This window comes from Impatiens glandulifera, chromosome 5, assembly GCF_907164915.1.
Source record: "Impatiens glandulifera chromosome 5, dImpGla2.1, whole genome shotgun sequence".
Classification (NCBI taxonomy): Eukaryota; Viridiplantae; Streptophyta; class Magnoliopsida; order Ericales; family Balsaminaceae; genus Impatiens; species Impatiens glandulifera.
This window is the reverse complement of record NC_061866.1, coordinates 16,383,039-16,395,191: the sequence shown is the minus strand read 5'-3', so window position 1 is coordinate 16,395,191 and position 12,153 is coordinate 16,383,039. Positions and strand designations below refer to the sequence as shown.

Below are 12,153 nucleotides of genomic sequence, written 5' to 3'. Positions count from 1 at the left end.
ATCAAGTGTTATATAAACTCGTGTCATAACATTATATTGTTATGTCGTTATCTCTATTCTCATTTTCTCAATAATATATTTTTCTTTTCTAAGTGGACGTATCTAAGATTTATCTTGGTGAACCATATTAAATCTATGTTTTTCCTTATTGTTATCATCATTTTTACACTCCGTTATAACAATGAGAATGTCTTCAAATGTTCAGTGCTATTATTTGAGGATCATTTCCTTAATTAATGTGCAAACTTCATTTTAAAGTTGTTGTGTTTTGTGAGTTTTATCACCATTATAAGCTCTTAGAGATGTCAATGACTTTCTAAGTAGTTCTTTTTTTTATATATTGCTTACAAATTATTTTTCTAGTTAATACTTTTAATAAGATTTTCAGATAATGATTATAAATTATATTCAAATACATGATAGAGAAAGAAATAAAAAAAGATAGAGGAGAATGAGTGCAAATTAGAAGAAAGAAAGACAAATCCAAATAATGAGAAAACTTTACTTGAAGACGAAAAATTAATCAAATTATGAATCAAATAAAATACCTACAACTTTGCAAAGACCCAATGCTATTAGATCTACGAGAATATCGTTATTGTGAGTTACCATTTATGATTATGGAGTCACTAATTTAATTGATTTAAAGATAGTAACTATTGATCAAAATAAATGTATGGTGATTAATTGTAGAAAGATTTAAGGAAATCATGAAAAAATATCTAAGAGTAGAAAACACATTTATTACTCTAAAGAAAAAAACTCTAAAAAAAATGGAAACATACTATGAAAAATGAAAACCCTCCCTATTATTTCGTTAATATAAAGATAGAAATAGTTTGGTGAGAAAATTTGAAAGAGAAAATGAGTGAGTAAAATATGTGAGACAATATGATTGAATAAAAAATAATAATAATTTTCTTTCTTATGTTTTTTCATTTTTTTTTAGTTAATCTCCAATTTTTATTTTCTTTTTTGTATATATATATTTATTGAGGAGGGAAATTGAAGAGTTCTTTATATAAATATAAATATAAATGAGTGAGAAAGTGAGAAATTGAGAAAATAATGAGAGAAATAAATTGAAGATAGAATGAGAGAAAATAACTTTGATAGAAAAAAAGTATGAAAAAGAAAAATTTTATTATTTTTGAGCTAATAAGATTTGCGCCACACGATCATTCTTTCTGTCCATTATTTGTCATATTTATTTATATGTTTATTTTTAAACCAACCAATCAACCTGTTTTTACCTGGTTTTGTACCATCATAAAAACAAACAGTCCCTTTAATGATACTTCCTATTTTTGTTTAAAATCATAGGTAAATACCCGTACAGTTATTAGACAAGGAGAGAGAGAGAAAGAGAAAGAGAAGTGCACAGCTCCTCCGGCCAGCAGTGCATCTAGTCCGACGCCGTTCGCAACGAGGATAACCTTCACTAGTCACCGGCAACAAACCCAGATACACGCCCTCTGATCCCTCATCAAGTCCTGTAATCGCTGCCATTGCTCGAGGATCGCAACCCCAATCGTCGCTCACCCTGATCCCATTTTGTCCTCCGATTTACCGTCCGGACTCCAAGAAGGTATAATCCATCCTCCTACCCCGCAGGAATTCTCTGTTTAATTTCCCCTTTATTGTGCCGCGTTTGTGGTGTGTTAGATCAATCACTGTTGTCTAGAAATTGATCATGTTGGTGAAAGAAGTGTTTCGATTCAGACGAGCTTGGCAAATGATGTTAGTATTTGGGTAATTTTTACTTCAGAAATTCTTGATGATATACCAATTGACCATCTCTATGCGATTCAATCCATCAATTTGATGTCTTAACATTTCCAAATGAAAGGGCAAGAATTCGAAAATGAATTTGCCTAATTTAAGGTACATAGATCTACAGATAAGCAGAATACTGGTCAACTTTCACCTGTCCTTGATCTTCTTGCTCTATATAGTTGCCTTCCACCTTTCCACCTCTCATCAATTTGTTGATAATGTGGATCTATTTTTGAAGGTTGCTGAAGTATGTTCATGATTTTTTAGGAAGACTCTAGTTTTTAACCTTTCTGTCTCTATTTAGCTATGGGCTTTAATTGGTTGAGCTTGTTGGCTGGATTTGATTACTTTCTTGTGGTTTTAAGAGCAATCAGTTGCTGCATTCTTTTCAAATTTACATTACCTACTTGGAAGAATGTTTTAGTAAATATTATTGAAGCTTGTAGCAGTTACTTTTTATGATTAGTTATTAAAATTGTTGTCTATGTACCCCTCCTACCTCAGTCAACATAACACAGCCATTCTCATAATTTAAAAAGAAGTCTCAAAGTGGGTTCTGTTTTGTTATTTTTTGTAAAGTCCTAACTCCTAATCCTTATTTTAACAAATCTAAAACCAGTGGTACTTACAAAATACAAGAATACAAAAGAGAAAAGTTTCCATTGTATCGCAAAATAAAAGCGCAAAGTGCAAACATTCCAAGTAAAGCAAAGGAGATTTGAAAGGCAAATCTATGTCAGTTTGCCAATCAACACTTAGATTATGTAGGGGCAATGAATGTTTGACTTCATACCCATTCTATGTCAGTTTGCCAATCAACACTTAGATTACTCTTGCTTCTACTTTTGAATATTACAGCCTGTTACAATCGATTTCCATATTCGTTTTTGAGCTTTTCCAGCTCTTCCTATGGATAAAGAAACATTGTCTTGTATAAATTCCAGTGTTCCATATCACCAAGGATACTGAGAATCATGTAGTCATCTAACAAAAGTTTCAGAAAAAATGATCTTTTTGATACAAGATATGTATGCATGATGTTTCTGCTTCCGGGTGCCTATTTCAGTTAATTAACTAAGCTTTTCAATTTGGGTTTCATGAAATTTTGTAGTACTGTTTATGATGGATTATATCTTACCAATTATGATTTCTACAGATTTGATTACCGTTGTATTGTAAAGTGTCGATAATATGTCGGGTCAAAGCCAACGCCTGACTGTGGTTCCAACTGTAACAATGCTTGGAGTTATGAAAGCTCGTCTTGTTGGTGCTACAAGAGGCCATGCACTTTTGAAGAAGAAGAGTGATGCTCTTACTGTACAGTTCCGTGCCATGCTAAAAAAGATAGTCTCTGCCAAAGAATCAATGGGGGACATAATGAAAACATCAGCCTTTTCCCTAACTGAGGCAAAATATGTAGCGGGAGACAACGTGAAGCATGTTGTACTGGAAAATGTCCAGACGGCGACACTCAAAGTCCGTTCCTATCAAGAGAACATCGCTGGTGTGAAGCTTCCAAAGTTCGAATATTTCACCGAGGGAGAAACGAAGAACGACCTGACTGGATTGGCGAGAGGCGGTCAACAGGTGCAAGCTTGTAAGGCTGCTTATGTTAAGGCAATTGAGGTTCTGGTAGAGCTTGCTTCTCTACAGACATCGTTCTTGACTCTGGACGAGGCAATTAAGACAACAAACCGTAGGGTTAATGCGTTGGAGAATGTGGTGAAGCCGAGGCTGGAGAATACTATTACTTATATCAAGGGAGAGTTGGATGAGTTGGAAAGAGAGGATTTCTTTAGGTTGAAGAAGATTCAAGGGTACAAGAAAAGAGAGATCGAGATGAAGATGGCAGCTTCTAGGTTGAATGCTGGGGCTGTGGAAGTGACTCTGAAAAGAGGTCTTTCTATCAATTCAACCAACATGTTAACTGCAGGTATGCAGAAAGACGATGACATTATTTTTTAGAAATTTGAGTTTGTTTGTTTGTTCTTTCCTTCTTGAAATATGCACTTTTGGGGCTACTGTCTATTTATTTGTATTTGGTCTTATTAAAGTAACTTGGGTCTTTTAAATGAATTTTAATTCATGCTATAAATAAGAGTTTGTCTGTTCGAACCCTACTTTTGTAATAGTGACTCAAACTATTGATTTGTGTTGATTGAATAATAATAATGTGCCCTGTTTGTTTATTTGGATGACCAAAGGGTTGAGATAACATTTTATCCATGCTATTATTGTGCTGCTATTTGATCAATCACAACCAACGATCTTATCTTGTTAGCTGAGAATGTGTTTTCTTCAGTCTCATGTGATTTCAGTTTTTGTTGCTCTTGTTATGGTTGTTTATATGATTGGATACTGGCAAGGGAATAATTAAGAGAGGATGGATCATAAGTAGATTGCCTGCCCAATTTCTTCAGCTTCTTCAATGGTTATAGCAAAATCTTCATTTTCTTCAATTTTGTGAAGACATTCAACAACTTGTTCATCTTGAACTTAACAATAATAGTTATTCATTGCATTACTTGTAAATATTTAACATGGGTCCATTTGAAAATATTTTTTATTCTATATCCAGATACAGACTTCATCTCAACAAGATAAAGATAGAAATAAGTTTAGGTCCTGTTTTGAAGTGTTCCTGGATTTGAATGTTTACTTGAGGTTGGATTAAAGTTAAAATACAAATATTGTTTTCAAATGAGTTAAAAAATATTTTTGTTAGTATTGTGTTTTTATATTTTCAAAATTCCAAGAAAACTGTAATGACATTAGGTTATGAGATGCAAATTCAAAATGAAAAAAATTAAAATAAAATTGAGAGAAATACAAAATTTATCAGTATTCAAGCCAATTCAACTTGCAACATAAGTTTATAACCCATTGTTGTTGGATCCACCAAAAGTCTTAAGTTTCAATTTGTTGCAAGCTAAACGGAGACAGACAAATCCCCTATAGGTAAACCGTAAACCATAGATGATATATTAGAGGGAAAATTCATGGTTGACCTAATTTTAAATGGGCAATTTAGAATTCGCAATGGAAAAATAAGCACTATTATGCATCACAATCATATTACATAAATAAATTTTATTTTTAATTTTTTAACATGACCCAATAGTCCTAATCTATATATATATAATGATGCTTAATTTTGAAAGTGTTCGAATTGCCGGATCGAGAGTTGTGGTTAATTTGGATATATATGTGAGAGTAAATGAATACTTGGGTCGGATTGTGGGTTCACCCGCCCATAAACTTAAAACGGTTAAAAATAAAATTAAAAATGTTATAGGTATGGTTCGAACTCGCAGCCTAACAAAACAAGTAAAAAAATTTAACCAACTAGACTAATTACATTTTATATCTTAAATTTAACACCAAATTTGATGAACGCGGAACGTTGTAACAATATATTTTTATCCGTATGCATCGCACGAGGATCTTCCTAGTAATCATTAGAATCTCTTAAACACCTACTATTATCACTCGAGTTATTCTAATAGTTTAAATATTAAACCAACAATTATTTTAATATTAAATATTTACTTGTTATTTTTAATAGTATAATTTGATTTTCTTAATTTTTGTTTATAAATTATTTTATTAATAATTGCTTTAGAGACCTAAACTTTAGTTTTTTAAAATAAATTCTTATGGTATTACTATTCCATTTATTTTATGGACTTACAAGACCATGACTTAAAATCTCATAGTATAGAATTCCTTTTAACAACTTAAAAATATATTTAAATAAATAAATTAATTTTGGTTGTTGGTTACTTTTAAAAATTGAAATGATAAATAATTTTATAATTATTATATCAAATTTTAAATTATATCAATTAAGCATAGAATTAACACATTAAGTAAAAAATAATAGTCAAAATTCTAATATCCAGTTTCTAAAGAATACTAAAATTTACAAAATTTACGGGTCTTTAAATTTATTAAACTATTAATTGAAATATTTAAAATTGTTAATATCTTTGGCCATGTGAGCTTTAGGATTCATGTATTTATGAGTTAAGCAAAGTTAGAAATTATAAATAAGAAAAACCGTAACCAATTGTCTAATTCAGAAGGTTATATATTGTCTTAATAATAAATTGGAGAACTACTGAGAAAACCACAACCAGGCTGAGTAGAGGACTAGTATAAACATTTTCACTTTTCTATGTTAATTTCATATAAAACATAAGTTATTAATATCAAAGTTACTAAACACGACAACCATCGAAGAAGAAAACCATAATAACATAAACACAGAAGATGAAAAGTAATATATACAAGGATGAAAATCAAATCCTATGCAGAGAACGGGATTGGATTGACCACAGATTGAATACGATTGAATGATACTCTTACTCGTTCCTTTAGATTAACATCGTTACTTTCAACTTCGCCACTGACTTTATCGAGTTGTGCCATCTTTCCATCAACTCTGATAACTAGCTTACCATTCTCCCCAGCCTTCACATCACCAAATATTGAAACAAGAAGGGCGTGGGAGATTTTCTCTGCCTTTTTCTTATTTTCCACTTCACTCAGTTCCGAGGATTCAGTTTCCACAACTTTAGGCATCTCTCGGCTAATATTTAGTACTAAAGCCACAATCGAATCTGATACCATATCACTAATAGGATCAGTTGTCCAATGAAGTGATATATGTTTTTCAGAATCCTGCTTTACTGTCACTCTTTGCTGCACAGATAAAGTAGGAAACCCTGCCTCCACCTCGTCATCCACAGATGATTCAACAACACTATCGTATATCTGCTTCAGCCTGTATTTGATTACCGCAAAGGCACCCGAGTATGGAATGGTAATCCTTTGTATGATATTTGTTGAACATAGCTGAGAATATACATGAAGATCTTCTTCAGGGCCTATGAGCTGATAAGTGAAACCCTTCTTTACCAAGAGACCACTGACGGTTTCACCTAGCTCTGGAACCGTCTCAGCTAGCTTTCCAATTGCTTTCGCCATTTTCTCCAAATTGAAATGCATTTCAATGGACTGGCAATTCTTAGGTGACATGATTTTGGTGTTAGTGCCAGCAAAGAGGGAGATAAGATTCTGTTTTAGTCTTCCCATCTCGTTAGCTCCTCCATGAACAAGGACTATGTTGGGAGGCATAAGCTCTTTCAAGAAAGTGCTGGTCTGGGCATAATCAGCATGAGCAGAGAAGGAAATGTAATGGATCTGCATATTCAGAGGAGCCATCAATCCATTCATGAGAGTGATTTCTGGGGGTTCAGTTATAATGGTTTTTGCCAGAGTCCCTTCCACTACATAACCTGGTATGACACAAGTATTTTTCTTATCAGAGCACCATCTATCAAAGAGCTGCCTTGATAATCCACTTTGAAGGCTACCAGGACTCGCCATCACCACCGATGGGCCCACGTCATTGAAATTCTCTATGCTCTTAAGTGGTAATATGTGCTTGAAATCAAAAGGATTTGAATTGGCATACTGATTTCTGATCCTCTCATTCATCGAGTTAATGTAGGTTTGGTAGACAGCCATGCATCTCTTTGCCAGAGGGGAAGCATAATATATGGGGATATTGTGAAGCTCGGGATGAGATGACCAATACTCGTCAAGGATCAAAAGGAGCTCTTGAGCACGCCCAAGGGCATATGTAGGTATTAGAACACGCCCTCCTTGGGAAACTGTAGCGTGAATGACATCTGTGAATCTCTTTTCACGGGCAGGTCGTGGCTGGTGAAGTTGAACCCCATAAGTAGATTCAATAATGCAAACGTCGGGCGAGAACTCTGGAAGTTCAGCTGCTCTGAGATGCCGATCTTCCTCACGTGAATAGTCACCAGTATAAAGGACCCTCACACCAGCTATGTCCACCATAAACATGGCTGCACCAAGAACATGGCCAGCAGTATAGCACCAAAACCGGATACCGTTTACTTCTAAAGTTTGATGAAAATCAACAACCTAGGAGGGGATTTTTCCATTGGAATTAGATGAGACTAACCAAATGCCTTTTGAAATATATGATCTCATCCCAATTCGCACCAATTTTTGCGCTTAAGACTTACAAAAAATGAGCAAGCATAATATGCTAGCAAAGTCATTATTTGATTCATAGAGCTCAATAAATTGAAAACCTGTAATATTTTATGATGTCCATTTAAGTTCAATGGTGTGAGGATCACTTTAATAAATACAAGATCAAAGATAGGTGTAACAGTTACAAACAACAACCTAGGAATTTTGCATATTCAATTGCCTTTCAGAGAAAAAGAGAAAAAAAAAACGTATACATTCCCATCACCTCTATTAAATCAGACTTTTTCAACACTTTATCATCTATAATTTATTATGTACACTATTATTATTTTTCTTAAACTGAACCTATTATATATCTTCTACATTACAAACAACAACTTCAATGTTTGTGAATATATAAATCAATTTTTCTGCAAAATATTGAAGTTTGAACTGAAACTATATGAATTAAAATGAGAACTCCAGACTTCAATGAAGAAAAAAATGAGTTACTGCTTGTATATAGAAATATCAAGAAAGAAAATAGCAAACATCATACCTCAATTCTATCCATGGAGCGTAGTATGTCTTGCTCATCAAACAACATGTCTTCAACAGAAACTTTGCTGACTTTAACATAGTCAGTCAAAAGCAACTTATAAATAGCCTTAGTTGCATGTGTCATGAAAACTCTCCCCTTAAAAGTGGTCTACCAAAAAGAATCAAAAAAATTGTTTCAGCACCAAGGTACAACATTTACCTAGAATCACTCTCAAGTAAGCAACAAACCTTCTCCAGAAAGTATGGAAGAGAAGCAGCATGATCCAAATGAAAGCTGTAGAGAACAGTGATAGCATTAAAACAAACATCAAATGTAATGGCAAGTAATACAAATATCAAAATGACAATAGCTCTATTAAGTGTGGTAAGTCAAAAGATACACATAATGAACAGAGTTTCCTAAGTATATATCCTGATATGTTTTACAGCTAAAACAAATTGTCAAATGAAGCGCTTTGAGTTTAAGCGGGGACTAGGCTATGGAGTGTCATGCTAGTTCTCCTTTAATTCAAAAAAAAAAGAAATTGTCAAATCAGATTCAAGTACTAGATCTAAAATTGCAAAAGAAAACCGGTTAACAAAACTATTGTACTTTGGTTAACTATAAATCAATATTCCTATAGTACATCCAATAGATACACAATATGGTCTGAAAATTGTAGAAAATTAAGCTCTTGAGAAGAGAAATTTGATAATATTATTCTGATATTACATATAGTTAAATGAGAAGGGTGTGATATATAAAAGACATTTAGTGTAATAAAAGTAGAACTGACAACAAATAATGTGTTGAGTGTAAACAGCTTTGAATCGCAGGAGGCTTTGAAACACACGCTGGATGTGGATGGCATTCTTTCAGTTCAGTGAGTGACTTTAAATTGCCGGAGTGTCGTTGAATTGAAGTGAAAAGTGTTTTTTCATGAGAGCGAGTGATTTTGAATCGCCGGATGTTGATGACATTCTTTCACTTCAGAAGATGGAGAGATAATTCTACCAAAATAACAGTTTAGCAAGTTCAATAAGTTAACTTGTTTTAATTTTGTCACTGTCAATTCATTACTTTTACATGCATTTTTATTCTTGTGTTTACAATATCAATATATGAGCAAAACTAATTCACGAGTCTATCGTCGTTCTCAAATTCTACATAATTTTCAATCTTGAGCAACAAATCTATCATCTTTCGCTATTTCCGCCAATGGACAGAGTAGATAGAGGGTTCCAATAGTTTCATCTCTACAAATATTAATCCAACTAGTCTAATCTTTTTTCTAGAGTTCTTCATCGTATTAAAACCAAACAGACCCAGATCATACCTTCAGCTGGCTACTGCTTTATAAAACTAGCCAAGAAAAAGAAAATAACGTCTACAGTTTTCTATTGCTTCCCAAAGACAATCACTAGTATGGAATCTGAGGTAAGATTCCGACTGAATAGAAACAGCCAACAGATTTTACATTTAAAGCAAGACACTCAGGCATGATCTCCGCCACTCGATGAAGCTAAAATGCATGTTTCACAAACTCAATCTATGTTGTTTTACGTATTGAAACGACCTTTCGTCGACCACAAACATTTGTAGCCATTTTCATAGTCAGTAACAGTTGGCCTTATCCAGACAGATCTGTCTTTTGTGCCATTATTGTTGTGTGTGACTTTGATCTCAGTGTTTTTGTTTTTCCATTGACAGAAAGAAAATCAACATTAATAGAAACTAAGCACACGGAAGAAAAAAAAAGGCCCAATTGAGTCATCTCTCACGTAGGACATCACAATCGAGCTAGGGCATCTCAAATTGGTCAACCCCACAATTTCAGAGCCCATTTTATAGCCGTTATACAACAACAAAAAGTGTTTGTGTAATATCCGCAAATGCTCTAGTGTCGTCACTCTCACAGAAACCAAACACCAACTATGTAGATCCAATGGTAGCCACTCTATAGGCGCTCAAACAACGCCATTCTGAAGAATCTTGGCATCGACCCTTTGTCCATCGCATGTACCACAAGTTAACTTGTTTCACTTTTTTTTTATACTTTTTCTTCAAAGGAATCTCAGCAACACTTGTTTCACTTTTATCATTGCCACTTCTTTACTTTTATAAATATTTATATGTGTTTTACCCTTTTACCCTAGCTAATATATGAGCAAATTTATTCATCAATCTCTCCTCTTTCTCAAATTCTACCTATGGAAACCAATAAATTCATCATCAATCTACATACATATATATAAATCGATATAAGCATTTCAAAATTGTAACAAGTATAGAAATAGAGAGAGGAGATGAGATCTACATTGATAGGGGGAGAATATAGACTTCCACACTATTTATTTCATGCATAAAGCCTAGTACTTTATTCCCTATACCTGACCAACTTATGGCCATGTCCCTAACAATGTTATTAAAATAAAGGACAATTTTCAGCTTGTATAAGCCGTTTCCAATGAGATTGAGATCAAAAGTCAAACCCTATATACATGTGAAATTGGGACTGAGATTGAAGCCAAGTCAAATAGAGCAAATATAGATGTGATATTTGAGGGTAAAATGCTTACTGAGTGACAAGCAGCACATCAATGGTAGACGGGTCAATTTCATCGAAGTATGGAAGAGCAGCCATTCCCGAATAAGCAGGATGAATCCCGCAATCAAACTGTACATATAAATGACAATAATTTCATGTAATAACATGAAGAGGAGTTCAAAATGTTTTAGAAAAAGAAAACAGACGTTACCAAAACAGTTTTCCCTTTGTAGGACATGTAAACACAAGACCGACCTACTTCACTTCCTGCTCCTAACGGTGTAATAATCAAAGTTTCCTCTTCTCTTGTCACTGAAGAGTTGCCTCTCTTCAACGAAGACGATAAAGGTGGACATGTCGACGTCATTCTCGGAGAGTGGGGGACTAGCAACAAGCCCTAATGTAATAATCAAATTTTTTATATAAGAGAGAAGGAAACAGGTGTTATGTTTTTAAAACATAACACGTATTGATCATGTATGTTGAGCATCTGTACATTAATTAACAGCATTGCACATTTCTCAGCCTTCTCTGCCCCCATTTCCTTATTAGATCAAGCTAAAGCAAACAGAAAGAAGAATATGAAGGTTAATTGGAATTCTGATTGGATAATTAGCTGGAATCATGGTTAGGAAATCTTTATCTACTTACACTTCACTATATTTAAAAATATTTATTTTAATAAATGAATTTAATTAAAAAAAAATCATTTTGATTAAAAATATAAATCAAGAATACATGTTTAAATGTTATATTTATTTGAAAAAGATATATGATAATTATGTTGAAATTGAGAAGATGATATAACTGTTTTTATTACTCTAGACATGATTTTGTGGTCGCGGGGACATATAAGTCGCGGTTGATGGTTATGAGTCCGCGCGGGATATCCAAGGCATATGACATTTAAATATTGGTTGATGATTTATGAGTTCTCATTATGATGTAGTCTTTATCATTGTTCTTCAGATCTATATATATGAACATTTATGAGATGAGTTTTAAAAGATAAAATTGATTTGTTAAACTGTTATATATGTTATTTGATTCAACTTTAAGTAGGTATTGTATTTCTTACTAGGCTAGTTGAGCTCATCCCAATTGATTACCATTTCAGATAAAGAACATGTGAAGCCGTAAATACTATAAGAGAAACAAAGAAATATGTACTATCTATATGGAGTTTGTTATGATTATAATATAACCAGTAGTTATAGATATAACAAATGTGTTATATAAGTTTTTGAATTGAACAGTTGTTGATTCTAATGATATA

At 33.3% G+C, this 12,153-nt stretch overlaps 2 protein-coding genes across 2 annotated transcripts; one reads left to right on the top strand and one right to left on the bottom strand.

Moving 5' to 3' along the window:
• The first annotated feature begins 1,321 nt into the window (after positions 1–1,321).
• Positions 1,322–3,971, top strand: LOC124938727 (V-type proton ATPase subunit D-like). Its single transcript, XM_047479227.1, has 2 exons — positions 1,322–1,588; positions 2,933–3,971. Exon 2 carries the CDS (start codon positions 2,968–2,970, stop codon positions 3,739–3,741), a length of 774 nt encoding a protein of 257 aa, XP_047335183.1. The 5' UTR covers positions 1,322–1,588; positions 2,933–2,967; the 3' UTR covers positions 3,742–3,971.
• A 2,043-nt stretch (positions 3,972–6,014) lies between these two features.
• Positions 6,015–11,276, bottom strand: LOC124938168 (cleavage and polyadenylation specificity factor subunit 3-I-like). The gene is made up of 5 exons (XM_047478557.1): positions 11,089–11,276; positions 10,909–11,006; positions 8,578–8,623; positions 8,348–8,497; positions 6,015–7,734 (listed from the first exon to the last, which is right to left on the bottom strand). The coding sequence occupies exons 1-5, from the start codon at positions 11,242–11,244 to the stop codon at positions 6,085–6,087; spliced, it is 2,100 nt and encodes a 699-aa protein (XP_047334513.1). The 5' UTR covers positions 11,245–11,276; the 3' UTR covers positions 6,015–6,084.
• Between the last annotated feature and the right edge of the window lie 877 nt (positions 11,277–12,153).

Excerpts from the sequence above, each read along its gene's own strand:
- LOC124938168 (XM_047478557.1), bottom strand. The coding sequence starts at position 11,244 with ATGACGTCGACATGTCCACCTTTATCGTCTTCGTTGAAGAGAGGCAAC. Across the intron at positions 11,007-11,088 it reads ACAAAGGGAAAACTGTTTTG|TTTGATTGCGGGATTCATCC; the intron begins GTAACGTCTGTT and ends TTATATGTACAG. Across the intron at positions 7,735-8,347 it reads GCTCCATGGATAGAATTGAG|GTTGTTGATTTTCATCAAAC; the intron begins GTATGATGTTTG and ends ATCCCCTCCTAG.
- LOC124938727 (XM_047479227.1), top strand. The coding sequence starts at position 2,968 with ATGTCGGGTCAAAGCCAACGCCTGACTGTGGTTCCAACTGTAACAATG.